Source organism: Drosophila arizonae, chromosome X (genome assembly GCF_054131065.1).
Source record: "Drosophila arizonae isolate 15081-1271.41 chromosome X, UAZ_ARI_1.0, whole genome shotgun sequence".
Classification (NCBI taxonomy): Eukaryota; Metazoa; Arthropoda; class Insecta; order Diptera; family Drosophilidae; genus Drosophila; species Drosophila arizonae.
Genome location: NC_142927.1, coordinates 3,688,015 through 3,715,455, shown reverse-complemented (window position 1 = coordinate 3,715,455; position 27,441 = coordinate 3,688,015). Strand labels below are relative to the sequence as shown.

General features: G+C 38.1%; 1 protein-coding gene across 8 annotated transcripts; it reads right to left on the bottom strand.

Annotated features, from left to right (window-relative positions):
- Positions 1–203: 203 nt before the first annotated feature.
- On the bottom strand, positions 204–27,236 carry Tomosyn (syntaxin-binding protein tomosyn). Of its 8 annotated transcripts, none has more exons than XM_089475119.1 (25): positions 24,092–24,237; positions 23,647–23,968; positions 21,265–21,687; positions 20,399–20,496; positions 19,576–19,764; positions 19,365–19,499; positions 18,780–18,843; positions 18,502–18,709; positions 18,361–18,436; positions 18,091–18,245; positions 17,830–18,011; positions 17,250–17,414; positions 16,877–17,185; positions 16,484–16,623; positions 14,724–14,901; positions 9,905–10,772; positions 3,658–3,774; positions 2,862–2,984; positions 2,651–2,770; positions 2,128–2,568; positions 1,596–1,704; positions 1,438–1,524; positions 1,278–1,373; positions 1,080–1,204; positions 204–567 (listed from the first exon to the last, which is right to left on the bottom strand). In XM_089475119.1, exons 3-25 carry the CDS (start codon positions 21,385–21,387, stop codon positions 311–313), a joined length of 4,365 nt encoding a protein of 1,454 aa, XP_089331245.1. In that variant the 5' UTR covers positions 21,388–21,687; positions 23,647–23,968; positions 24,092–24,237; the 3' UTR covers positions 204–310. The 8 variants fall into 8 exon arrangements, with proteins under 8 accessions (XP_089331245.1, XP_089331246.1, XP_017870193.1 ...); XM_089475120.1 differs by having other exon boundaries at positions 23,647–23,733; positions 24,092–24,110; XM_018014704.2 differs by lacking the exons at positions 23,647–23,968; positions 24,092–24,237 and adding an exon at positions 27,078–27,236.
- Positions 27,237–27,441: the final 205 nt, after the last annotated feature.

Here is a 27,441-nt window from a genome sequence, read left to right as displayed (position 1 = left end):
AAGTGGATTCCTTTAGCCAGCGAAATTTCTGGAAAACCCCAATTTTCTGATCAGCCGAAAGCAATGGAATTTGTTATTTTTTTTTTTGGTCTATATATTTTTATTAAAAACATTTTTTTGTATGGTTTTTTGTTTTTTGGTTTTGTTTTTGGTTTTTTTTTGTTTGTTTTTTTTTTTTTTTTGTTTGTAAATAACGTGACGACTTGAAAACAGAAATTAAATAAGTGTACTTTACTCGTAATGTAGTAGAAAGTGTTATAAAAGCAATATTACAATAACTGTGGTAGAATTGGCTCCTAAAATAGATATTTTACAACTGATACCACTTTTTGTCTTTATATTTAAGCATTAATTGATGCGCTGTACCGCTGAAATCTTGAGCTGTATTGGCCATACGCTCCGCGCGCTCCTCCAACAAATTCAATTTCTCGCCACGCTCCATCGCCAGCTGATGGGCCCGACTGATCTCCGAGGCGGCCGTCGACGCCCGTTGGCCCAGCTGCTCCAAGTTGGGGCCGGGTATATGACGGGCAACCGAACGATTTGCTTTCCCGCTCTGTTCACCAACTATCGGGGAGAGAGTTCAAGGAACGGGTATTACTACAAAAGATATCCGAGATCTACGCCAATAATTTAGCATTTTCAATGATAATAAGTATGCTTTCCATTCTGAAACTTCAAAGACATATATGGATGTATATAAGAGTGTTTCCAAGATATAGATTCTCTTCCTTTTTCGCTCCTCTGTCTTTTACTGCTTTTTAATCATTTCTTATTCTTTTTATCTGCTCTTCTTGGTCTCAGATTCTCTTTTTATCCCCTACCTTCTGTTCTTTTTGCCTGTTTTTCTTCTTGGAGTTCATCTTCTCTCTTATTTCTCTAATCGTTCCTCTTCTCCTCTTATTTTCTCTTCTCTTCTATTCTCTCGCCATTCTATTTTGTCTACTCTTGTCTTCTCAGCTGAACTCTTACATATAATAAAAATTATCTTCTTCTTTCTATCCCCTTTCTATCTTCGCTTCTCTCCATTGCATCTCATTCATTCCTACTATATATATTTATACTTATCTATTACTTACACAACTCTTCGCGATCCAAAAGTTTGGCTCCACCGCCAAATAGACCCTTAAAGAAACCCTCCTTCGGCTGTTCGGGCATTTCGTGTACCGTATATAAATCACCCATCATCTCCAAAATAAATTGACTGTATGAAAAGAATCAGATATATGAATATATTATAGATAATATAGATGTTCTTAATCTCAATTGGCTCTTACCAAAATTCCGATGATATCGTGAATTTCTGAATTTCGGTGGGCGATGCCATGTACAATCCATGACCTTTATGACTAAAGCAAAAGATTTTTGATATTCTGCAATGGATGTGAAGAATCCGATTAAAGTATGCCCCATATAGAGATCGATTTGTCAGCTTACTGAGTTGTATCTTCATGAACAATGATCTGTTGACCCCATATCGAAAGCATTGGATCCACAATTCCCTGTTTACATTTGGTTTGAAAACTGGATAGAAATAGAACAATTTTACATCAAATCAAATGTGGACAATATTTCGAATAGACTTTGACACGCACCTTAAGTCCATAAGCGGTAAGAAATCAGTATCCAATAACAGTTTTAGACTAGGAAGACTATGTACCATTAGATGGCCATTCGAAAGATAGGTTGCTAAGCAAGAGCCATCTATGGGGGATGGATATTGAATTAATAACCTGATTTGTGGAGGAAATCAATAAATACCCTTGCAAATACATCAACAAGGCCTACACAGGTATCGATATATGGCATATCGATTTGCAAAATAGATAATTATTTGATTACAAAAAATGTATAGTTATATCTGAGGGAATAATTAGGGCATATCGAGTTTTTTTCTGCACTATAAAGGTTTCGATTTTTGCTTATCGATTACGGATTAAGGAAATGATCGATAATAGATAGCAATTAAATTGATCATACAGAGTCTATAGTCTACTAGTATGTTAATTTGCAAAACCTATCGATAAATGATATTGATTTATCGGTAGTAAAGATGGATCATATCGATAAGTTTGCCTTGTTCCTTTTGCAAGGGTATATACAGTTGTTGCTTTTCATTTTCTGAACCTTTCATCGTGATAGTTTCTGCCTTGACTGCGAAATCCATTTCCGATAATTGTATGCGATTAATGCAGCACTGATTGGCCACATCAAAGACCTTTGTCTGCTTTTCGCTAGCGATAACTATATATTGTCGATCGGTGAGTGTTTCCAGCCCGGTGCTAACGCTGCCGCTGATGCCGCTGCTGCTGGCGCTGCTGCTGCTGATGCCGCCGCCGCTGCCGCCGACACCGGCGCCGCCACCGCCCGTTGCACTTCCGCTGCCACTGCTACCTGTTGCGCCTGCCCCACTCGCCGCTGATGCAGCGCCTCCAGCACCACCAGCCGCTGTGCTGCCCGCTGCAGCTGCGCTACCAGCACCGCCAGCAACCGAAGTGTTTGATATTGTATTGGCAGTTGTTGGTGTAAATGTGGGGCTGGTGCGGCTGCTGCTCTTAGTGGGCGTGCCTAAATGGAGTAGACGGAAAAAAACAAACAGCGATATATATCGATTGTTAAGCCGACTCATTCGATTTTCGTTAACAGTTACGATCTTTCTTGTCCCGATTCTCGTCGCGCCAAGGCTCAAATGTATAGGGTATGATCGAGCCATACGAGTCTAAAAAAGACATGGAAGTTATGGAACCTTTGAGTCGTACCACGGGTCCACCTAAACAAAAACAAAGCTATTAGATTTATCTACGTAGAAAGAGACAGAGAGACAGGGTGTCTGACTGAAAAGGGGCTACACTATAGCTTACCGTTTATTGTAACCAACACTGGCTGCGATTTGCGCACATCGCGCTCCGGCATTGTTATGAACAATGTCAATATTGAACCGAAACTAGTTCCAATCCATAAAGTAGGAACAAGTGTCAAAATATCTGAAAAATAATCAAAGATATATGCGATATATATAACGATACGAAAGAGCCAACGAATTATGCGTTGATGCAACTTCATTGATAAATATCGATAGCATTGCTGACTTTGATTACTCGATTATGATCGATATTTATTGATATGTAAGAATTTGTATATCAATAATTCCTTATTTATTTGAATTTATAGATATATCCATTTGGCTTTAATTGTGCTCGAACTGTTCGATATTGATCAATTGTGCGTTATCGATTACAATCGATATTCATTGCTGTATACTGTTCAAATTAAGTGAAGCTTACTTTACATATATATTACAGTTCTGGAATTATGCATACGACTTTGTATAATTATCGATATACATATGTTGCACACTAATTTGTTGGAGTTAAACAATTGTTTATCGAACATATGTTATAGGCATATAAAGTTGTGAATTCGATAGCATTTTAATGGATTTTGAGTTATATATATCGATAAAAGATATTCGATAAATAATGGACAAGTCACAATCTATATTTATCGATTATTTTTTCACATTATTTTTACTTAAATGCTTTCTTTCTATTGCATATGTATTTCAATAGGGTACTTTGATTCCCCTCAAAAGTATGCTATATAAATATACATTTACCTCTATGGAAATAGGAAACTTTTGAATAGATTTCGACTTACCATTGCGTTTTGCATAACTCTCGATAAAAGCTAAACAGGTAACAGATTCAGAGGAAGACATATCAATGCTCGACATTGATGACGATCTGGATCTCGAGAAGGTGCCATCTAATTTATCTGCAAGTCAGTTTTAGTATGAGGAAACAAATCGATTAATTCAATATGCATATATATATATTCAAATATGCATAGATATATACATGTATACATATACATATATATAAGTATATGTATATATATATATATATATACGTATGTTTATATCGATTATTAGATAACGGTACAGCAAAGAGAGTGGCAAACGATTACAAAATACAAATTTTTTATATAGAGAATTTTTCGGAATTTATAAAGAATGAGGCAGAAATAGAGAAAGATATATAGAGAGAGAAATAGACAAAGAAAGAGTGAGATTGAGAGAGAAGAGGAAAGAAAGACAGAGAGAGAGAGAGTAAAAGCGGCGGGCGGTAGTAGGCATAACTTTTGCATAATAATTATTTTATTTAATGAATTTATTAATTCTTCGTTTGATTTTTTACTAAAGAAAATCTATTTCTTTTATTTTTGATTTTAATTTTTGTTTTTTAATTTTAATTTAATATTTTTTTTTGCTGCACTATTTTCGCTAGGCTGCTATTTATTGTTGTTCTTGTTCTATCTATATATGTATGTGTGAGTGTGTGTGTGTGTGAATGAGTATATAATATGTGTCTGTGTTTGGGCCAATCATCGAAAGTCCTCAAATACAATCGCATGTGTGCATTTAGTGTGTCTGTGTGGGTGTGCCAATACATTCGTGTGTGTGTGAACTATGCAAAAATACTTTTGCCAATGCAAAATTAGCTGAGCTTTTGTTGCAGTTAGTTGTTGCTGTTGCAGTCTTATAAGTTTTTTTCATTTCTTATTAGTTGCTAATTGGAAGCGTGCACAAATACCGAGAGCGAACGAGCGAGCGAGACAGAGTGTTTTGTGAACAAATACATAAACATATTTTGAGTAAGACAGAGCGAGAGTATAAACAGAGTAAGAGAACTAGAGATAGAGAGAGAGAGAGAGAGATAGAGAGAGTAAGAGAGAGAGAGAGAGAGAGAGAGAGAGAGAGCGAGCGAGCGAGCGAGCGAACGAACGAGCGGTAGAGTGTGGAGCGAGCGAGCGAGTCAGACAAAGTCGTAAGAGTTGTATACAAATATATATATTTTTGAATTTCTTATATTTTTAATAATATTATTAATTTTATTTTTATTTTTGTTTCATGTTTCTGTTGTTGTTTTTGTTTTTGTTGTTGTTGTGAGCGAAAGTGACGAAAAATGTGGGCGAATCAAAGGCGACATTCCTAGCAAACCCCTCCCTTTGCAGGAAATAATAATATTAACCATTGCAGTCGCTGCCATCGCTACAGTCGCTGCCATCACTAGCGCAGCAAGCAAAAAATAAAGAAAACAAAACAAAGACATGATAATCAAGACAAAAAGGAAATTACAAGATGGCCGCTGCAAGCGGTGGCGCCTGGCAAATGGACACAGAAGACAATAGTGTGCATGTATGTGAGACAGAGACAGAGAGAGAGAGATAGAGAGACAGAGAGAGAAGAGAGGCAAACCACAGGCAACGTGCTGCTGAGTGTGCGTATATATGTATGTGTGTTGTGTGCGTGTGCGTGTCAGTGCATGTGCGTGTGCCCATGTGTTAAGTTAGTGTTACAATGTTATATAGTATGTGTTATACAAACAACTGTTTTGCATAAGTGTAGCACACAGATACATATACATATATCTATATAAATATATATATATGTATATATATATAAATATATATATATATATGGATATACATGGAGACAGAAAGGGAGAGAGAGAGAGTGTGATAGACAGAGAGCAATGCTTGTTGTGGTGCAAATATGTTGTTGCTTGTTCTTGTTCTTGTTGTTGTTGTTTATTGTTGTTGTTGCTGTTGTAGTTGTTGTTATTGTTGGAGTAGTAGTTGTTGTTGTTTGGTGCTCTGTTGTGCTCCCACCTTGTGATTTGGACTTTTTTAGGGACTCATACGATGTCACCGACTGCTGTTGCTGTATAACAAATGTTTGGTGCTGATGGGGATGCTGATATTGTTGCTGTTGCTGTAGTTGTTGCGCACCTGATGCACCAGCATAAGCACCTGCCTCGCCATTATCTGCATCAAATGAAGCCAACAATTGTTGTAGATATTGTTGTTGTTGCTGTTGTTGTTGTTGCTGCTGATGATGCTGATCAACGCCGCTGCCGCTGCCACCGCCGCCGCCGCTGCCGCTGCCGCCGCCACCCGCACCTGATAGGCCACCACCACTACCAATACCACCAACACCAACACCGCCACTAGCAACACCCGCACCTGCATCGTCCGCACCATAAACGCCAGACGCCGACGCCGACGCTGCAGCTGCAGCCGCAGCGTTTGCTGACGACGACGTCGACGCGGACAGAGGATCGCCCATTGTCTGCTGTTGCTGCTGCTGTTGCTGCTGCTGTAGCTGCTGCTGTTGCTGCTGCTGCTGCTGTTGTTGCTGTAGCTGCTGCTGCTGCTGTTGCTGCTGCTGCTGTAGCTGCTGCTGCTGCTGCTGCGCTGGACTGGCGCTTGCATTAGCGTTCGCATTGGCTCCGCCGTTGATCTGGTCAATTGTAAATAAACAATAATAAGGGAGGGGAGAGAGAGATACACACAGAGAGAAGGAGAGAAAGAGAGAGATAAATGCACTAAATGATTGAATGGAGCAACATATCAATTGTACAATTTGTTGTTCATCTTCTTTTCTTTTTTGTTGGTTCTTGTGCGAGCACGTGTGCATATATATATATGTACATATATATAGATACATATATATGTGTATGTGTGTGTGCCGTGTGTGTATGTGGCGTGGGTGTGTGTGTGACGAATAGCATACTTTGTTTTGCTTGTGTTGGAAGTGTCAGGAAGGGGAAGGGTCGCATGAAACAACGATAAACTTAACAAATGCATAACGAGTGTGTGTGTGAGTGTGTGAGTAAGAGAAAGACAGAGAGAGCGAGAGCGAAAGAGTGCATATGTATGTAAATGAGAGACACAGTGTAGTTAACAATTAACAGTAATAATGTCCATTGCGTTTTCGCATTGTGTGTCAGGCAAACAGAAAAAACAAACAAACAAAATGCGTGTGTGGGTGTGACAGAGAAAGCAGTTGCTGGGGTGAACAGTGTTGGTTAATGAACAACGTTGACATTTATCAAACTGTGATGTGTGCAAATTAATGGAGAACGAAACAACAAATCACAACACAGAGTGTGAGTGAAACAGAGAGAGATAGAGAAAAGGAGACCGCAACAGCGACTGCCATGGAACTAAACAAAGTATATATATGTATATATGCATATATAAATATTTACCTTATATATACATATATTTATATATAGATAAAGTATATAAATGAGGCAGATCTGAACGAGAACGTTAATTATATAGATAACTAGTTAAATACAGAAACATTATGTAAAGAGGCAAGAATGTAAGCAGCTGTAAATGTGGGTGTTTTTGTGTGAATGTTATCGATCGAAATTTATCGATTATATGATGATATACATATTAAGCTTATTAATTTATATATAAAAAAAAAGGTATTATTTTGGTGTTTTGATTTTTACAGTGTTCGTGTAGGCAAACAAAGCAACGGTATAAGCGTTGCAAGCGATTTATTTTTATTGTTTTTATCGATAAACATAACGGAAAGCATAAGAAGCCAAAGAACTAACACAAAAAGTAAAAACTAAACTGAAATCGTTTGTAAAGCTAGTCAATAACTCAATTATGAACAAATTGGATAGTTATCGAACAACTATCGCAGCTTCAACAGAGACAAAGGCAAAGACACATCCAAATATTTATAGAGAGAGAGAGAGAGAGAGAAAGAAACGCTTCAGACAGACATTGAGTGAATCAACCAACCAAAAACAAACAATCAAACAAAACACATACATACAAACATACATATATACACACACACACATATTAAGTAGTTATCGATAAACGATTGCTGCTGCAAATATAGGCATCGATAGAGATGTTCTTGAGTTGTTGGCAGTTTGGTGGATCGGGCTGGCCGGCGGTATCGCGGTTGTCACCACATATACATACGAAACATCTATTGGGGCTATGGTACTATGGTATTTCTTTTTTTTATGATAATCGTGATGCGGATGAGGACGATGGGCGGTATTTATGGTATTTATGAAACTTACACATAACAAACGTGTAACGTACAACACTCACTAACAACCCATTAAAAATTTGTTGATTTTGATTTTTATGTATATGGTATTTTTGGTATTTTTTATTTGCACAGTGCATACACAGAGGATTTTTTTCAGAGGTGAATTACACTTAGTGGTTTTGTGTAGTTGGTATTTTTTTCGGTATTTTTCGGTTTATTTTAATTTTCTTTACAACAGTTATGCATACTATATAAACATTATTTGATATTAGTTATGTATATCAACACATACATACATAGACACATATGGTATACATATATACAAAGTATATATATATATATATATATAAAGAGAGAGAGAGAGAGAGAATTAAAGAGAAAGAGAGAGAGACAAAGTATTTTTTTGTTTGTTTTTAAACAGAATTTTAGAACATTTTTATATATTTTTTATTGATTAATTTTAATGCTATATTGTTTTTGTTTTTTTTTTTTTTTGTTTTGCTTCGAGATTTGTTTTTGCCGCCGTTTTGTAAGCCGTTGCAGGGTTCGAGGTATGTGAGCGAGCGGAGGGAACGGCAAGGACAGAGAGAGAGAGAGAAGGGTGGGGTGGGGGCGGGGGCGGTCTTTCGCACTACTGAGCTAAGATCACAATACATACATACATTGACAGATATGTATATATGTAATTGCTCATATATATGTGTATGTGTTTATGTGTGTATGTGTTGCTTGTTCTGTCATTGTGCTAATTCTGCCTCTGCTTTATCAACATCATCTCTTCTTCTTCCTCAGCTGCAAGCTACATACATATGAAAAATTCGTTAACTTTATGTGTGTGTGTTTGTGTGTGCGTGAATTGTGCATTTGTGTGATGTTGTTGTTGTTGTTGTTAGAATGAATTACCAAAGAACTTCCATACAATCACATAAAGGCAGTTATATTGCAGCTCTTCTGCATCCGTTGCCTAGTTTCAGGAGAAAGAAGCATATAGATAAGAATTTCAATTTTCATTTTTCATTTTTCATTTTGTTTGTTGCTTTTGAAATTTGATTTGCATTGTTTTTGTTGCTGTTGTTGTTGTTGATTGGTGCTATTATTATTATTGTTGTTTTCATTATTATCATAGTCATTATTACATTATAATTATAATTGTTGTAGTAGTTGTTGTTGTTGTAGCTATTGAAAACAAAGAAACTCTACGAAATTTTGTCGCTATACAAAATGCAATTCGTAAAATCAAAACAAATTTGAAGCAGCCCCATTTCATTTCATTTACAGTTACGCTCTCTAATTTGACTGAGGAATTAACGGGGTGTGAGGGAGACGGGTAGACTGGGCTCAGCTTGCTTGCATTACTAAAACAAAAATCTACGGCTTGCATACGATATAACATACAAAAGCCAGCAAAGAGTAAGTGTGAGAGAGACAGAAAGAGGTTGGGAGAGAGAGTTAGAGCAGCTAAAGAGAGAGAGGGGGGGGGGGGGTATGGGTGGGTTATTATTGTTGTTGTTCTTGTTATTTATTGGTCTAAATACGCCCTAATTAATACACACGCACAAAACAATGCACCGCAATGCATGGCAGGCAGCATGGTAAATCAGCAGCACCAGGCAGCCAGCACTGTGTATGTGTGAGTTGTGGATGCGTATGCGTGTGGCTGTGTATGTGTGTGAGAGTGAGAGATTTTTGTCAAGTTTACTTTCGATTTCGATCTTCGCCTTTGACTCTCTCGCGTTCGCTCTCACTAAATTGCAACTGCTACAACTACAACTATGCGCCTTGACGCTCACACGCTCACGCTCTCTGTTGTTGCTGGGACGGTAGAGGAAGAGAGAAGGGCAGGGGGAATAGTGGAGAGTGGAGAGATTGGAATTAAAACATATGGAGTCAGGCCGCTTGCGCCTGTATTACGCTCTCGCTTTCAGTACACTTACGCACTCTGCACATTGCAGTTGTGGGTCGATGAAGGGGTAGGTGGGTGGTTGGTAAGAGTTTTGCTATTTTTAGAAGCATTTACACACGCATACTTACGTATCTTTTTGGTTAGACTGCCGCTCATCATTGGCGACACATCGTTCTTATTGGCCCGCCCAGCGCCAGCTCCGATGCCAATGGCGCCCGCGCGCTGCTCTCTTGGCTGATATTTGATGTTCGGCACCGAGAGCAGGCGCTGATCGCGCGACTTCTCTTTGAACTTTTGCCGTGTCGGCTTCAATGGCGGCTGCTGCTGTAGCTGTTGCTGTCCTTGTTGCGCCTCGCTCAATGGCAAATTATTGGGCCTCTCGCCGCTCTCGGGCGGCTGCTCAAAATCGACACGCTTCTGCGGCGGCGTCGCAGTCGGCGTCACAGCCGGCGCATCGCCTGTATCACAATTGAGCATTGCACTGGCCGCTGCCAGGCCGACATCCTCTTCACGGCACTCGAGCGCCTCGACTGGCAGATCCTCGGCGCCTTCGGGCGAACTCTCTTTGGTCGCATAGAATATGGAGGAGCTGTTCCTCATGGACTCCAGCTCCGTATTGACATTGGGGCTGCCGCCACCGATTTTCATATTGACTTTTGATAATTGACGCTTCAAATTGAACGTTTTCCATGACATCGATTTGCGGCGATCCTGCAGCTCTTTGGGTGCCACGCCCACCTCATCACGCTGCGGACTTTTGGCCGCGGCCAGCGCTCCAGCCGTCACTGCGCTGGCGTTGCTCATTAGCGACTCTTTTGTGCTGTTGATCACATCGGCCACGCCCAGCGGTGATGTGGGCCGTGAGCTCGTGTCGCCCGTTGCTGCCGACGCTGGCGTCGCGGCCGACGTCGATGCCGTTGTTGCTGACAGCGCTGCTTCATTCGCCTCGGGTATGAACTCAATCGACGGACTGTCCGGGCTGGTCGTATCGTTCAGCTATATTTGCATATATATATACACACACATACATACATATATATACACATACATATACATTTACATATATATGTATATATACATATACGTATGCATATACATTAGGAGAGGGATGGAAGGCGGGCGCAATGCCACAAGTTTTAATAAAGTTTCGACTAAGCAAGGAGACGCGTACGTAACAGGGGCATTTCGCATATCCGAGAAACCAAAAGCAAAGCCAAGAAAATAAAGGAATACAAAAAACCAACAACAAGAACATGAAGAATTGGAAGAGTGAGAACTACTTAGAAGAAGATGAGGAAGCAGCAGCAGCGGCAGCCGACAAAAAATTGTGCAAAGTTTGTTTGTGCGAATTCTTCAAATATCCGATATTAAAATAGAAATAGAGAATCTTTTATTTTTTGCGTTTTCCAATACTGAAAGCTTTTAATGGCATATTTAACTGTTACCTGTATCATAGCATACTAACATACAATATTGAACTGTTATAAAAGTATGTTCTGAAACTGTTATACGTAGATCATGATATCTGACTGTTATATGATATATGATATGGTATTCAACTTTTAAATATTGTATATCCTGCCTATCTTATATTGGCATATTTCATGGTATATATCTTATTGTTATACTTAGAAACAATATAGCTTGCTGTCATACGCATGTTTATTAATCTACTATATTTTTATGAATCCTACAAAACTGTTATAACTGTTCTTTAAATATATGTAAAATATAATATTTATATCAAGACCTGTTATACATGTGTATGACACCTATCTCACTGTTATATGCATATTGTCAAACATAACTGCTATATTTTTATCAAATCTTACATAGCCATTAACTGTTATACATGTGTATAACACCTATCTAACTGTTATATTCATATCGTCTTTTATAGAAAACATTGATGACTGCTCTATACATACAATACTCAACTGCTATATGTACATAGGTAACTGTTATATATTTTCTATATTGTTGCTATATCAATTGTTATATGTGTATGAATAGCCTTTCCAGATTATCTAAGTACCAAATTGGAAAGCAAAAATATAGTTCACAAATGATGAAAAACTTTGCAACTGCTGCTCGCTTTGCTTTTTCTTCTATTTCTTCCTCTTCTGTATAGTCTTTCCGTTTTATTCCTCTCTTCTGCTCTTTGTCATAGGTTTTTTATCATCTCTTTATGCTTTACTTTAAAGGCGCTTAGAACTTTTATATTTAGACATTTTATATATAGAATTATTAAATGTTGTTCATATGGGGTATATATATATAATCAGAAAAATAGGGGAATACCGAATTTACAGAGACATATACATATATGCGTATGCATATTTAAAATATACACAAGCATAAATACATGTGTATGTATGTCCTACAAAGTATACGAATTCATAGTTGTTAACTGTTAGACGAAACGTATAACAGATATAACACGCTCACACACATACAGTCAACTATGAATTCGCATACATTGCATTAACACTCATATATTTATATGCATATATATATCTATATGTTCATCAATCAGTTATCTATCGATTATCAATCAATGGTCAATTATATATGTATAACAGTTAACATAGATTGTTATATTGTGGTTTCACATGGTTTCATTTTCAAATTTAGTTTAGTTCGGGATTTTAGTTTAGTTTTAGGTTGGGTTTAGGTTTAGGTTAGTTTTTAATGGATAGGCGGAAATGTTACATCATGATGTATAGCAGTTAAAAATATAGATACATATACATATACATATAAATATATATATATATATGTTTATGTATATGTATATGCATATGTATATAGTGTGATGTAAGGTCTCACAGTTAATGCAAACAAAAACCAATAAAAAAAAAAAAAATCAAACAAAAATAACTAACACACATACATATACATACACTAAAGGAACGCACATCAATCAACCAATCAATCAATCAAAGAAACCGTGTCTGATTTATACAGTTACAACTAGAGACACAGAGAGAGAAAGAGAGAGAGAGAGGGGGTAGTGTGTGAGAGAGAGAGACAAAGAGAGAGAGAGAGCGACAGAGAGGTAAAGACACAGAGATAGAGAGAGAGAGAGAGAGAGAGAGAGAGAGAGAGGCACACGCACACACACACAATATACAAATCAATCAATGATGGAACGTGGCAAGATGCGAGCAAGGTGAATGGTGGCAGCGTCTGTGTGTGTCTGTGTCTCTGCGTGTGTGTGTGTGGTAACAATCAATTAAATAATCCAATCAATCAATCAGTGTCAATCAATGCAACGTGCAAAGTACAAATTTATAAAAGAAACTCCATACACACGCACACAGAATTCCTATATGTTTCCATTTGATTTACAATCAATACCAATCAATCAATCTATCAATCATTTATGATTTACCATGCTGACAACTTGTGCGCTTTATTAAAAAAATTATTTAGTTTCAGGGCAAAATCAATACAGTTTTCTTTATATAGTATATATTTATACATATATACATATAGTATATATATGGAGAGAGAGAGAGCGAGAGATAGAGATACATAGGAGTTAGAGAGCGTAAAGGAGAGACAGAGAGAGAGAGAGAGAGCGCATTCTAATGCCTGTAGTATCAAAAGTTTTGAAATAGTTTTTTTTGCGCAACTGAAAGCTAGACTAGACATACGCAAAAATGAATACTAGAAAAATACTAGCAAAAATGTTAAAAAAAAAAAATTAGAAAAATAGCACTAAGCATAGAAATTGAGAGAGAGATAGATATACACAGAGACAGAGAGAGCGAGAGCGAGTATATATATGTATATAGATATATATATATATATATATATATAGATATATATAAATCAGTCGGCTAAGCCGACTTGTGAAATTAAATAAAAATAAAGTTTAATTTGCAAATATATATATATATATATATATATATATATATATATATATATATATATATATATATATATATATATATATATATATATTTATAAAAAAAAGAACTAGATTATATATAAAATATACTAAATAAAATGCTACTATAATATTTAATACGAATTTGTAGAGGCTACTAAAATAATTTAGCTACAAATATATAAACCATATACATATATACCATATATATGTATATCGTACATATATATGGTATATAGTATATATGTATATATAGTATATAAAACAACTAATATATATCAATATGTACTTTTAGCTATAATGTAAATACTTTTAAAAATATTGCTTGCATAAATGTGTGTGTAGTATTTTTTTATTTTTTTATTTTTTATTTTTTTGTATTTTGTACTAAAAATGAGGGGAGCAAACTCAAAGGAAGTGTGTAAGTGTATGTAGTGTATATGTATTGAGTAAATTTTTGTTTATATTTAAAAAAAAAAGTACTTCAATCAAAATGCCAGACAAATGCAAATTTTGTTTGGTCTATTTTTGAGTATTTTAGCTTAATTTAACTGTTAAATGAAAAAGTTGTTAAATGCGTTTTCTACAATTGTTAATCAATCAATCCATCAATTTAGGTGTTAAATATTAAATGTGTTAAGTTTAGTATAAATTCAAAAATGTTATTGTAATTTGTTATTGTCAAATACATCAATCAATCAATCAATCAATGGCATATTCGAGCGCTATTTGTCTAACACTTGATGCGCGTGTGTCAATGTGTGTGTGTCTGTGTGTGTGTGTGAGTCATTGTATTAGTGTCATTTGATTGAAGGCGGCAACATTAGCATTAATCATTATTAACATCAATCAATCATGATCAATCATCAACATCATCATCATCAGTATTAGCGTTAACAATCATGACCAATCGATGATGATTAATAATCATTAATAATCATATTAACTATTAGCGTCATCATCATCATCATCATTGTCATCATCATCAACGTCATCATCGTCAATCGTTATCAATCATATTTGTATACGTGATCAATCAATCAATCACTTACCTGATCAGAACTGGGCGAACGGCTTTGCTCCTCTTTGCTTTCAATGCGTTTTGGACTTTTTGGTGTTCGCGAATAAGGATCGTGTGCGCCATACAGATCGGGACATGCAACACTCAATAGGCAAATTTTTTGGATTATATCAATTATGACAAGTCCATATTCGGTACCATAAGCCATTCTAAAAACAGAAAAAAGAAAAGAACACGCCATCATGTCAACAAAAACAGCGGCATCCAGCAAAACCAACCAAAATGAACCCATAATCAACAACAAAAGAGAACAGAAAAGAAATACTAACGAGTAAACCAAAAATCGATATTGATATATACCTACTATAGATCACGCTCATACACACACAAACACACACGCACACGCACACGCAGGCACTAAAGTCCGGTTTTCTTATGCTGTCTAATGCTTGACTGCCTAAGACTAACTATAACGAGTAGCGAGTAACAAATAACGAGTGCCTAATCCTTCTACCTTCTAACTAGCCGCCATTGCAAAAGCATTAAGCCAAAGAGCAGCTCCCTTCAACGACTAACGAGTTACGAGTAACGAGTAGCTAGTAGCGAATAGCGAGTAGCGAGTAGCAAGTAGAGTATAGCTAGTTGCGAGTTAAGAGCAGCTGCTTGCACTTGCTTTACTTGTGAGCGGCTTCCTAACACTAACGTGTGACAAGTGACGAGTGACAATTAGCGAGCACCAAGTAACGAGTAACTGCTTAGACGTGTTCTAGTTTAATAACTATAAGAATTTTCTTATAGTTCAATTGAACGCTATGCGATTTCTTACAAAGTCTCTAATGTGTATCAAGTAAGGAATACCGAGTAGCGGGTAGCGAATAACGAATAACGAATAACGAGTAACTCAGACGCGTTCTAGTTTAATAACTATAAGAAATTGATCGCTTTGCAATTTTTGGCAAAGTAAAGTCTCTAGTGTGTAACATTAAAGAACTCGTTATTCCCCAAGTAGCTAGTAGCGAGTAACGAGTAGTTGTACTTGTTGTTCGACTAATCGCTCTTGGTAAAAGTTCAATCGACTGACTTACTTCTGTAAGTGTGATTATCGAAGTAGTGAGTAGATAGTAACGAGTAGCTTGCTATTAAAACTTGTACCTCGTTTTAACTTTGTAAATTGGCATAAAAGAATAAGAAATATAAGAGAAACTTACGCCAACGAGTAGCGAGTAGTAACTAACGAGTAGCTTAGCTAGTTTGGTCAAGTATGATTTATGCATAGCGAGTAACGAGTAGCTGCTGGCACTCGCTCCAGCTGGCAACTACTAAGAACAAAAAGCAAATCAAAAGCAAAAGACAAACGCACGCTAACTAAGTAACGAGTAACTGCTGGCACTCGCTCTAGCTTTAGCTCTAGCTCTAGCTCTAGCTGGCAACTGGTTGCAACTACACAACGCAAAATGGCAAACGAACAGAGTTAAGCGGGTGCGCGCGGGGTAGGCTCTCGTTGCGTCCAAAACTGTGGCGAGTGGGGAATTTAGTAGGGCTTTACTTGGTTTTTATTTATTTTTGTCTATGGGCTCTAAGTACTTCAGGCGCTTTTTTTTTCGGAGAACTTCATGCACAATTTACGAATACAAACTACGAATACTGCACTAAAATAGATTCTTTTTTTTTTTAAATATATTTTGTTGTCCGCGTGTGTGTGTATGTGTGTGAGAGAGATAGTGTGTATGTGTGTGTTGTATGGCAGGACACTGTATGACTTGGGGGGTAGATAACGAGAGTGCTACTTACAGTCCATAGCTAGAGTTGATGCACAACGATGTCACCTGTACGGTGCGACGATTGGGACCCGTTGTCAGACAAACCAATTGGGATTGAAAGCCCGGCGGCTTCCGCTGAGCACCAAAGCGCACCTTCAGCGTGCACTCCGTCTGCAAGAGAGTGAAAGAGAGAGAGAGAGAAAAGAAATGATAAGTAATGTTAAGAAACCCATATTATAGAGTAAATACTAAGTAGTAGTACATATATGTAGATAACATAGATAACATATAGAAAAGTTTTAGCTTGTGCAGCTAAACTAACAATTTCTATTGTTATCGATAAATATCGATTTGTAGTTTAGCCTCTTTTAACTACTTCCTCATCATAATATTCCTCAATAATCAATCCAGCATTGGTACGCACCTTATCCGAATCACTCGATTCGGTCTTCTGCACCTGATGTCCAGTGAGAAAATCGCATTCCGGACTGGTGCCATAGATGTCATCGAAATTCTCATAGAGTATTGGTATCTCCAGCACCAGCACCTCCGATGTGGATTCGACCTTGCGAAACTTGAACAACATTACCTGGCCCATCGCGCCGGCGACGCAGAGTCGCCGCGACTCCGAGCATAAAAATATCAAATGCACTGCCAATGGATTATCGCTATCCGAGTGGCTAACATGACGCGGCTTCTCGAATATTTTCGCCGTCTTCAATTTGTACAAAATCTGCGAGCGGGCAAGAAAAGTGATTTACAGCATATCTCTATCGTTATAGAGCAACATTACTTACCTGGAGTGTGCCAGCGCCAGAGTCCCAGAACTTAAGTGACCCATCCTGATGGCCAGTGATGACAATTTCCGAATAACTGCACGAGGCTGGCGACCATTCGCCACCCGAAATGGGCCATTCGCGCTCCGAGAAGCCTGTCTTTTTACTTGTCGTTGTGCGACCAACCTAAGTGAGAGTGAGAGAGAGAGACAGAGAGAGAGAGAGGGGGAAGAAAAGAGACAAAGATAGACAATTAGTGCTTTGGCTATGGGTCACAAGCTCTATTTAAATGCAATAAACATTGCGTTTTGACTGTAATCCCAAATGCAGATAAAATTTTGTATCCTTATGTCAAAGCTCATGTTAAGCTTGAGTAGGTTTGACCACTCCATGAAAAAACTCAAAGGAATGTGAGAACAATACTTTTATCCTGATGCTAAGTCCTATATCACCTAATAATTAATAAAAGTAATATATCTACAGCATATTTAAGCTGATTGTCTGACTCTAAGCCTTATCCTCATGTCAAATTTCATGTTATTTAAAGCTGATTTTTAATTTTTACACAGAATTTGCCAGTTTTAACTAGCCAAATACTTACGGAATAGAAAGCAGGAACCAAATCCGATGGGCAATCGGTTAAATATGTGCAACATGTAACAGGTGATTCGTGTAAGTCCATTGGATAAGGCGATTCAAAACATGGAAAACCGGGCGTTAATAAGTCTATTAATACTAAGTCATATTGAAGCAACACAGCTATCGCATATGGTTCCTGGGTTTCTGTACAGACCAAAAGACAGAGATGGAAAGCGAATTATAGAAATTGAACTACAGCAACTTCATTCAATTGTTAACGAACCGCAGGGCCAAGGATTCTCGCAGAGGGTAATGAAATCGCAAACGGCATGCTCCATTTCCAAAACGGTTGTGGTCTTGCCCACCATAACTGTGATGCAATTCGACTTTGAGCCCTTCTCCGATGGCATGCCGCCAGAGAAAATTGTAAAGGTTTCGCTGCGAAAGAATAAAAGCGACAAAAAGAGAAATGAAAATGAAAGTCATCACAGTGAAAGAGAGAGTGGTATGGGAGTGAGTGTGAGGAAGAGAGTTAAGTGGTTTTGTGACTTACCCAGTTGTGCTTGACTTGAGGTCAACTTTATAAATCGGTTTACATTTTTCCGCATTGCCATCCTTGTTGATTTTCGCTGCATCATCGGGCAATCGAGTCAATTAATCAAATGCTTAGCAAACGTATTTCCTTTTCACTTACCATGCGGACAAACTTGAGACTGGGGTTTCGGCTGCGCCTTGGTCGGCCACGAGCAAATGGATCCGTCCGTATGTGAGGATACAAAGTATTTGCCCTCGTAATGCCAGGCCAACGATTTAACCGCCTCCGCTGCTTGCCATCGAAACTCAGCGGCCTTCGCCTTCAGATCCCACAACACAAGCAGCCCACACTCAAATGCAATAAGCAACTGTCATTGATATGGGATTAATCGATCGATTAGTTGCCAATTCGAATCGTATTAAATTTATAGCACTCACCTTGTTTGCATCCAATGGATTATCACATAACGCAATCACAGCACCTGGATGACTAGTTCTAACCCTGCAAATATTTACAGAAATGTGTAAGATATTTAAATAACTATATAATAAGCTAAAGTTTTTCAGCTCTTTTTATTAACAGAGACTTAACATGTTGCTGATAAGAGTTGTAAATTTATCATGGGGCAATTATCATAGCTTTAATAGCAGACTGTTAATATTAACAGAGTACTGTATATAAAAGAAGAATGCTAAACTGTAAACTTAACATTGCCTTAACAGCACGCTGATAATTTTAACTGAATACTGTAAATATCAGTGTATGCTAAGCAGCTGTAAACTGAACATAGCTTTAACAGCGTATGCTAAGCAACTTTAAACATAACATAGAGAAGTGAACATAGCTGTTTGTACTGAATGCTGTATGTAACAGTCTATGTATGCTTAACAGTAAACTGTAAACTGAACATAAACTGTCAACGTAGCTTAAAATGTTACGATTTCAGAGAGAAATAGGTTGCTGATCACTTTACAGAGCCTAGACAGAGGCACTTAACAGCATTGGGCAATGTTAATACTTACACTTCAATTGCTTTATTCCAGTTAATAATATATCCACTAAGTGCAAATGTATCTATGTGAACGACGTGTATGTTACCCTTCTCGGTGCCCACGTACAGCCATTTGCTGCCCACGGGCAAGTGTATGCAAGTGACACTGAAAGAATCAGATTGAAATATATATACATATATGAATAGATATATATATGATGTTGGGTATGATTGAGACTTACTGCTCGCGCTGAAATTTGAGACTCTGCACAATGCGCGGCGTCTTTTGGCGTATGTTCCACAAGTGTATTGTATCGTCGGCTGTGACCGTCACCAAAGCGCCCTCGTTCACCAGAAACTGGGCGAAGAGGACGGCGCATTCCGATTCACCTTCATGTTTGGCATGCGCATCGACGCAAGGTCGGCCCAAGCTATGCACAGAGGAAGAAAATCACACAAAAGTTAGCCAATCAAGTAGAATTTAATTGAGTTTTCCTAGTTCATAATGGAATCAAGTCAATTATGCACGAGCTTTGTAACAGCCAAGTTCATTACAGTGCTGCCATATGGCTACAATTCAATTGAACTAACTGTATATAAGCCGCAGCCAACTTAATGCGGTCACTCTACACAAATAGCAGTCTAGTGAAGCCGAAGCTACGAGAGAAAGCAGCTAAATATAGTTTATAATCATACTCATATTCAGTTTCAAATTGTCATTCAATAGACTATTTCATCTGCAGGCGCAGCCAACTTAACGCGATGCAGTGCTGCCAGATATTTACAACTTTAAGCCGCAGCCAACATAATGTAAATCATCTTAAATAAAGCTATTTCTATGTGCATCTTAAGGTGATTTCTAGGTATTATACCTCTCATAATTCAAAAAGAACTTAATTCTGTTCCAAGTGTTGCCAGACCGCGTAGATAATGTCTAATAAAACTGCTAGAGCATATAGGAATATTGGCAGACCGTTATAATGAAATTAATGAGTAAATTAAGCTCGAGTTTACTGTAACTGGACTAGTTGTAATCACGATCTATCGATTTATTATATAACTTACATGCGTATATAGCCGGATTTATCACCAATCGCTAATAGTTTTTGTACTGGATCGAAGGCAAAGGATGTGGGTGAATATGGAAAGCCATGGCGAAAGGTCTGCAAAAACGGAGATAGAATTACAAAATATAGACGAATGTAGATAGATATGGAATATAGCTGGTAGAAATATACATATTTGGGTTAGGTTGCTTATTAAACAGTTCTGTTATAGCCGCGTGTGTCTTATGATAGACTTTATAAAATACAACTACCAAATAAAACATCCGCTGGCTACAACAGACGTCAATTGTTTTCATAGTCGATCACTGGGGTTTACATATACAGTTTAACTATCGTATATATGTTATGTTATATGTTATATATACATATTGTATAACTTTCCACGTATGCATTTTCTCATCTAAGTTAAATTCTATATATCATACTTCATATTATCTATCATACTTCATCTATCATTTTCCGTTTTACATCATTCATCGTCCATATCTCTCATCCTTAAAACTCCTACAATCTACTTTATATCTTCCATACTCTACTTTCTATCTACTAGCATCTACCAACTGTCTCATATCTTTAATATCCTATACTTCATTTTCTATCTACCATATTTAATCTTTCTATCCATCTTCGCTCTATCTTTTATTTCCTTTCCACTATTTACTATATTTAACCTTTTACTTTCTAGCTTCTACTTTCTGTTTTGTTGACTTTACCATTGATATATAATATCTTTTATCTTTCATAGCTTTATCTTGAATACCCTTTCTCTTTTGATACTAAAAGTAGATAACATACATATATAACATACATCACACATATACAAAATGTATTTATCATCATCATCTTTGTCGTCATCTCACTTACTTTTTTCAATGTAAAATGCTCGGGCTTTAATTGTTCGAGTATCTCCTGCTCCTGGCGTATGGCTTGTGGCTGTACGGTTTGTCGAAATCCATCCAGAACTCCTTTGAATGTGAACTTTTTCATTTTTGTAACATGAGTCGTCCTGCTGCTAAAGCCGATCTGAAGGTTGCTTCAAAAGGTTATCTAAAAAGGGGGGGCAGCTTCTTTCTGCTGCTGCTTTATTCTTCTTCTTCTTCTTCTTTAGCTTTATCTTTTTTTCTTGGGATAATGCTTTGAATTTCTTGTTTTTTCTTATAACACCGTTGCAATAATAGTTTCTTGTGTTCTGTTTCTTTTTTGTCTTTTAGATTATTTCTGGGTTTTTTTTTGTTGATTTTTGTTGCTTGGGAAGTGAAACTAGGTTAGCAATAGTCGAATTGAGAGCTGCAATTATCAAAGAGTGGGAGATGGTCAAAAACAAAAGGGAAAGAGAGAGAGAGAGAAATGCATTAGTTGAAAAAGTTTTGTTGCATGTGGCTTTAATGGCTGATGTCTAACAGTTTGATGATGCAATAGCAAAAACTACACACACACACACACACACACACACTCACAGACACACTTGCTAAACCATCGAATGGTATCGTTAGCATGGCTTTCAGTATACATTTGCTTAGCGTATAAAAACTATAGCCCACTTTTGGGCGCAAACCCATCAAAATGCAATTTTCATGCAAAGTAAATAATGTTGTTTGCCGATATCAATGCTAGTTTTATGACCGCTTTGTAAATAGCGGTACATGTTGATTTTACTTAGATTTTTATTGGATTTTCTGTAAATAACGTTAAATAGAATATGATTACAAATATATGTCTGTATATAAAAATCGTATTCGTTTATACACATACAATGTTTGCATATATATATTTACATAAATCTGAATAATATATCTATACATATGCATACATACATAATGTATAAATATTTATTCATTGCTGTTCAGGAATATCAGCAAATTTATCTCAAACGTTCCATCAATTCATTTGCATCAAAATGTTCTATCGATATTTTGTGGAATAACAATAACGTTAACGACGGCTTTGTCGCCTGGACTTGGCTTGCGGGGCGATGATAAATTAATTGAAGGCACAACAAGCCGCGCTCAAGTACCATCTTCATTTTTAATGCAATGGCCGTTGAAAAGGTGCTCGCTATAAAACGAGCAGCGCTGCTTATGCTTGTGCTTTTGCCTGCGAGTGCGAGCGAAATAGAACTAAAGAAATGGCAATGAGGGATGGTAATGAGCTTTGTATGCCTCTGCGGAGCTCTATACGAATGTGCGAGTGTGCGTGCACGTGTGTGTGTGTGTGTGTGTGTGTGTGTGTGCAAATGCGATGTGGCTATGGGCAGTGTCAAGAGTCAAATGTTAAATGGATATAATTGAAAATCGCTGTTGCCACATTTTGTTGCACAACACTCACACACAGACCTATGGCAACATACGTACATACGTACGCGCATACATATATATAGATGCTCAGTATATGGGTTATATTTGTCTATATGTAGCAATGCCTGTGTATAGCTGTGGGTATATATTGTTTTATATATATGTATATATATATATGTGTGTGTGTATGTATGTATTTGCACTTATTTTTGGGATGGCACTCAAATCGATTTTTCGCACACTCATCGCACGGCGACGTCGTCGTCGACGTCCACAACGCTGCCAGTTCTTATTTGCAATTGTTTACGCTTTGTCAAACAAATAATCACACATGCACGTATACATACATACACTGTTTGCATGTGTGTGTGTGTGTATTTAGCTGGGTCGCCAGGACAAACGAGCGCGCAACAGTAAAAAGTGAAAAGCGAATCGCTGGCATACTTTAAATTTAATTTGCACAAACAAAAAGGCAAAGGCACACACATACACACACATAGAAGGAACCTGGACTCATGCAGTGAGCAACAACAATAGCAAAAACATACACACATAGATACACGGCGCCTGACCGACGACAACGAGCCGTTTCTCTATGTGTTTGAGTGTGTGTGCTGCCTAATGATGATTAAAATACCATCGCTTGTTGTTGGTTGTGTAAACAGCAGTGCTTGGCGCTGGGAGGCTGAGCACACAAGTCACACTCTCTCACTCGCTCCTCTGCCTCTGCACTCCCCCCCTTCCCCCCCTCACTCGTTCGCTTCTCTCTTCTTTTCTAGCATACATACACTTGTGTGTGTGTGCACGTATAGATAACCTCGATTTACAGATTTTTTCACACATACACACACACACACACACACACACACACACACACATGCACGCAAATAGCTGTACGTCTTTCATCTTTTTTTCTGTGTTCCTTCCTTTTTATGCGCTTGTTGCTACTCACTTGAATTTACTCTACATTTTTATTTACATATATTTATTTCTTTTGTACTCTTGGCGCTTTATGCCCGCAGCCGTGTCCGTTCCGCTCCTGTCGTTTTTTTTATTTTATTTTTTAAAAAATATTTTTGCAAATAGCAGCAATTCACGCGAAATAAAAAAACTTAAAACCAACAAAAAAAAGGAAAAAAAGAACTTTAACGGTAAATTGTTCAATAGTTGAAATCCGAGCTTTCAACAATTACAGCTGCATTTGGTGTTTCGAGAGAAGATTTCAGTATACTCGATAGGCTTTTGTTAATGCATATTTTAAAGTATTTTTCGCACTAATAACAAAAATATGTGTATCAATTGATTTTTCACTAGAAAAACACACACACGCACGCACGCACACACACACAAAGACGAGACAACGGCACCAAAAAAAAAAAAAAAAAGAAATCACACACAGTGAAGAAAAACGTAGACGGAGTCAAAGTCGAAGTCGGACACACACGGGGATATGTAAGACGAGAAAAATGCTGCTGGTTAGCTGGTTAAATGGCAACTGGAGCTGCTGCTTCTGCTACTGCTGTTGCTGTTGCTGCTGCTGAAGCTGAGGCTCGTTGCCGAGTGGCGTCGCTGTCGTCGTGTTTGTAAAGGAATTTTTTGCACCTTGTTTGGCGCACGCGAGGACACAGTGAGAGAGCGTTCGCTCGTCAACCCTGAAAGCAAATGCTCTCCAATGCTTACGCTCTCTCCCACTCTCCATCATCCGCAACACAGCAGCACAGTAGTACCGCCTGGCACGCGCGTTCGCCCACTCTAACACATACACTCTCCAACTCTCCCATCATCTTAACTCTCCCTCGTGCTGTTGTTTGCTTTGTTTGGGCATGCAAGAAAAGGAATGAACAAAAAAACTTATACTGTTGCATAGCTCGAGGCGCTAGGGGCTCTGGCGGTTCGAATTTTTACAGTTAGCTGTTGTTGTTGCATTTATTGTTTATCGCAAATACAACAAATAAGCAAAAGATTTACCCATTTTCACACACTCGTCTTCGTAGGTTTGTGTGAGCGCGTGTGTGTGTCAGTAGAGTGCTCGTAGTAGGTGAGCATTGCGCATGCTTACGCTAAGAGGCGCCCCATCGTGTCCTGGCTGGAGGACGATGTGTCGCACACAATGCGAATCGTGGTGAAACCGTTTTTGCGCGCGCGGTCACATGACACGAGGCCAACACATACACACACACAACATACACACGCAAATCTGTTGAGGTAGCAAGCAAAAAGCAAACAACCCCCCACCCTCGCTTTGAGCCTGGGAAATAGGCTTTGATTTTGTTTAAATTATATATGAGCGTGTTTTGCTTTCACTACCATATTTCCCACAAACACAAGCACACACACACGCACACCTGTCTGTATCTGATGTGCACATGAATATATGTATATACATATAGAAAATTTAAAGACGATTACGTTTGCGAAACATTTGTGTAGAAGGAAACGTTGCACGTTATTTGGCCAAAAGGAAAGTCTAAACTGAACATCCGCGTTGTGCTCAACACTTTTGCTGCTGCTGCTTCGGCTGCTGCTGCTGCTGCTGCTACCTCTGCTGCTGTCTTAGTACCGCGCAGTTTAAACGCGTATGTACATATTATGCTGGAGAGGAGTGCGTGACACGCGCACGTGAGTACAAATACATATGTATATGCTCAAACTTTTAAGTTCAAATCCAAATGCAATCTATTCAATTAATTGATTAATTAATTATTATAAATCTATATTGTATTAAATAATATATAAAACACTATTTGTATTAAATACGTATATGGTTTAAATGCTATTTAAGTCCATACAAATTTGTCGAAAATATCAGCAAGCAAACAGAAAACTTTTTTGCAAATATTTCATAGTAGAATTTCATATCTATATTTTTGTATAAATAAACACGTTCTCAAAAATTAATATCTCAACAAATAATATATATAAATTCTTCAATTTTCGTGTTCTCATTGCTAAAAAATGCAGTACACGCCCATCTCTATAAGCATACAAACACACATATATACACAGGGGCACGCATACATACAAAGCTGGTCAGCTTGGTAGCAGTTATGCAAAGCAGCGTCGCTTTGCTGCGCGTCGCGTCGCTTTAGGGTTGCCGCACAGCAGAGCTTTGATTTGCGTCCGCCCCAACTCTAGGCCTAGTGCGCGATTTGGGCCAAGCGGCAATCCTGAAGCCATGGCCTGGAATCGATACTTGTTGTCCTCACACACACACTGACACACGCATACCCATACACTCTACCACACAGGAACAAAGGAACACACATCAAAAATTTAATCAACTCAAATGTAAATACGCACACACACACACGGACTTAATAGCACAAAAATTTGCATTGAAATTGTTATGAGTTATGCCGTTAAACGTGCTCTCCGTACTACGACGCTCTCCCATTTAACAGCTAGCCAGGGCGGCCATATTAATAACAACTCTCCCACTCGCACACACACACACACGTATGTATGCCATAGTATGTATACACTCGACCCATTAACACACAGAAAAGTATGCAATAAAAAAATGGCCAAGCTCTTGCGTCATATGCCCAGGAATCATCTTGAAATCATGTTTGCAAATACACATACACACACTCAAACAAATACACACTGGCAAACACAATTTATCATCCCAATAAGAAACTTGTTGGGCTGGCACGCGCGAGTCAACCACCAGCAGCAGCAGCAGAATTCGCAGTCGCAGTCGCTGCCGCCGTCACCATCGCCGTCTGTTGATAGCAATATGAGGGCGCCATAAACAACAAATGTGGTGGTGACGGGGCGGACCCACCAGCCCAACCATCGCCACCGCAACCTCCATTGTTTGCATGAGTGTGTGAGTGAGAGAGATTACAAAAGACTTTCATCATTTCAGATTAAGTGATTCATTGGTCAGCTAAATAGGTTTTATGATGCTGCTCCTAATGACGCTGACGCTGACGTTGACGTTGACGACGCAGCTGCTGCACAAACACAGAGCACACTCACTAACGACAAGCATGTTGTCATTTTTATCAGCATATGCATGTACACCTATACACACACATACATGCACACTTATACATATGCATGAGTATGAGTATTGTACAATTTGCACAACAGACGAGAACAGAAGGAAAAAAACAAACAGTCACAAAAAAGAGTAAAGCGCTGACGCTGCAAACATAACATCATCAGCCAACAACAACAACGTAAAAATTCCATTTCACAAAAATTCAATCAGCCACCCCCACAGTAAATGCGCCCACCTGTTTCATTGCGTTTGGCACTGCGTTGATATACATATATGCATAGATATATGTGTATTTGTATTGACACTTGCACGCGTGGCCAATTTGTTAATGCATTGCGTCGCAATTGTTACTACGCGTATTGCAATTTTCGCACCTGGACTTCAACGCGCACAACTTTTTCACTTATTTGCTTGAAGTTTCTTTGACATGTATTTCTCCTAGCTGGAATCGTCTCGTGTGAAGCTACTTCATCAAACTGAGCAGCAAGTAAACAAACGTAATTTGCGCAACGTGAATTGTAAGCGTTTACAGCATCGTAAGTTGTTAAAGCAGCGCTGTTAACGCAAATCGGAGCCAGTTTAATGCTGTAACTGCTAATCGTAACGCGAAATGCGTAACGTTTGCAGAGAGACGTACAGCAACGCAATATGCAGCTCACTTTGACGCGAAAATGCTCGACGTTAAATGTAAAAATATAAGAATAACATTTTTGACTTTTTTTACTGTTAATTTAAAAA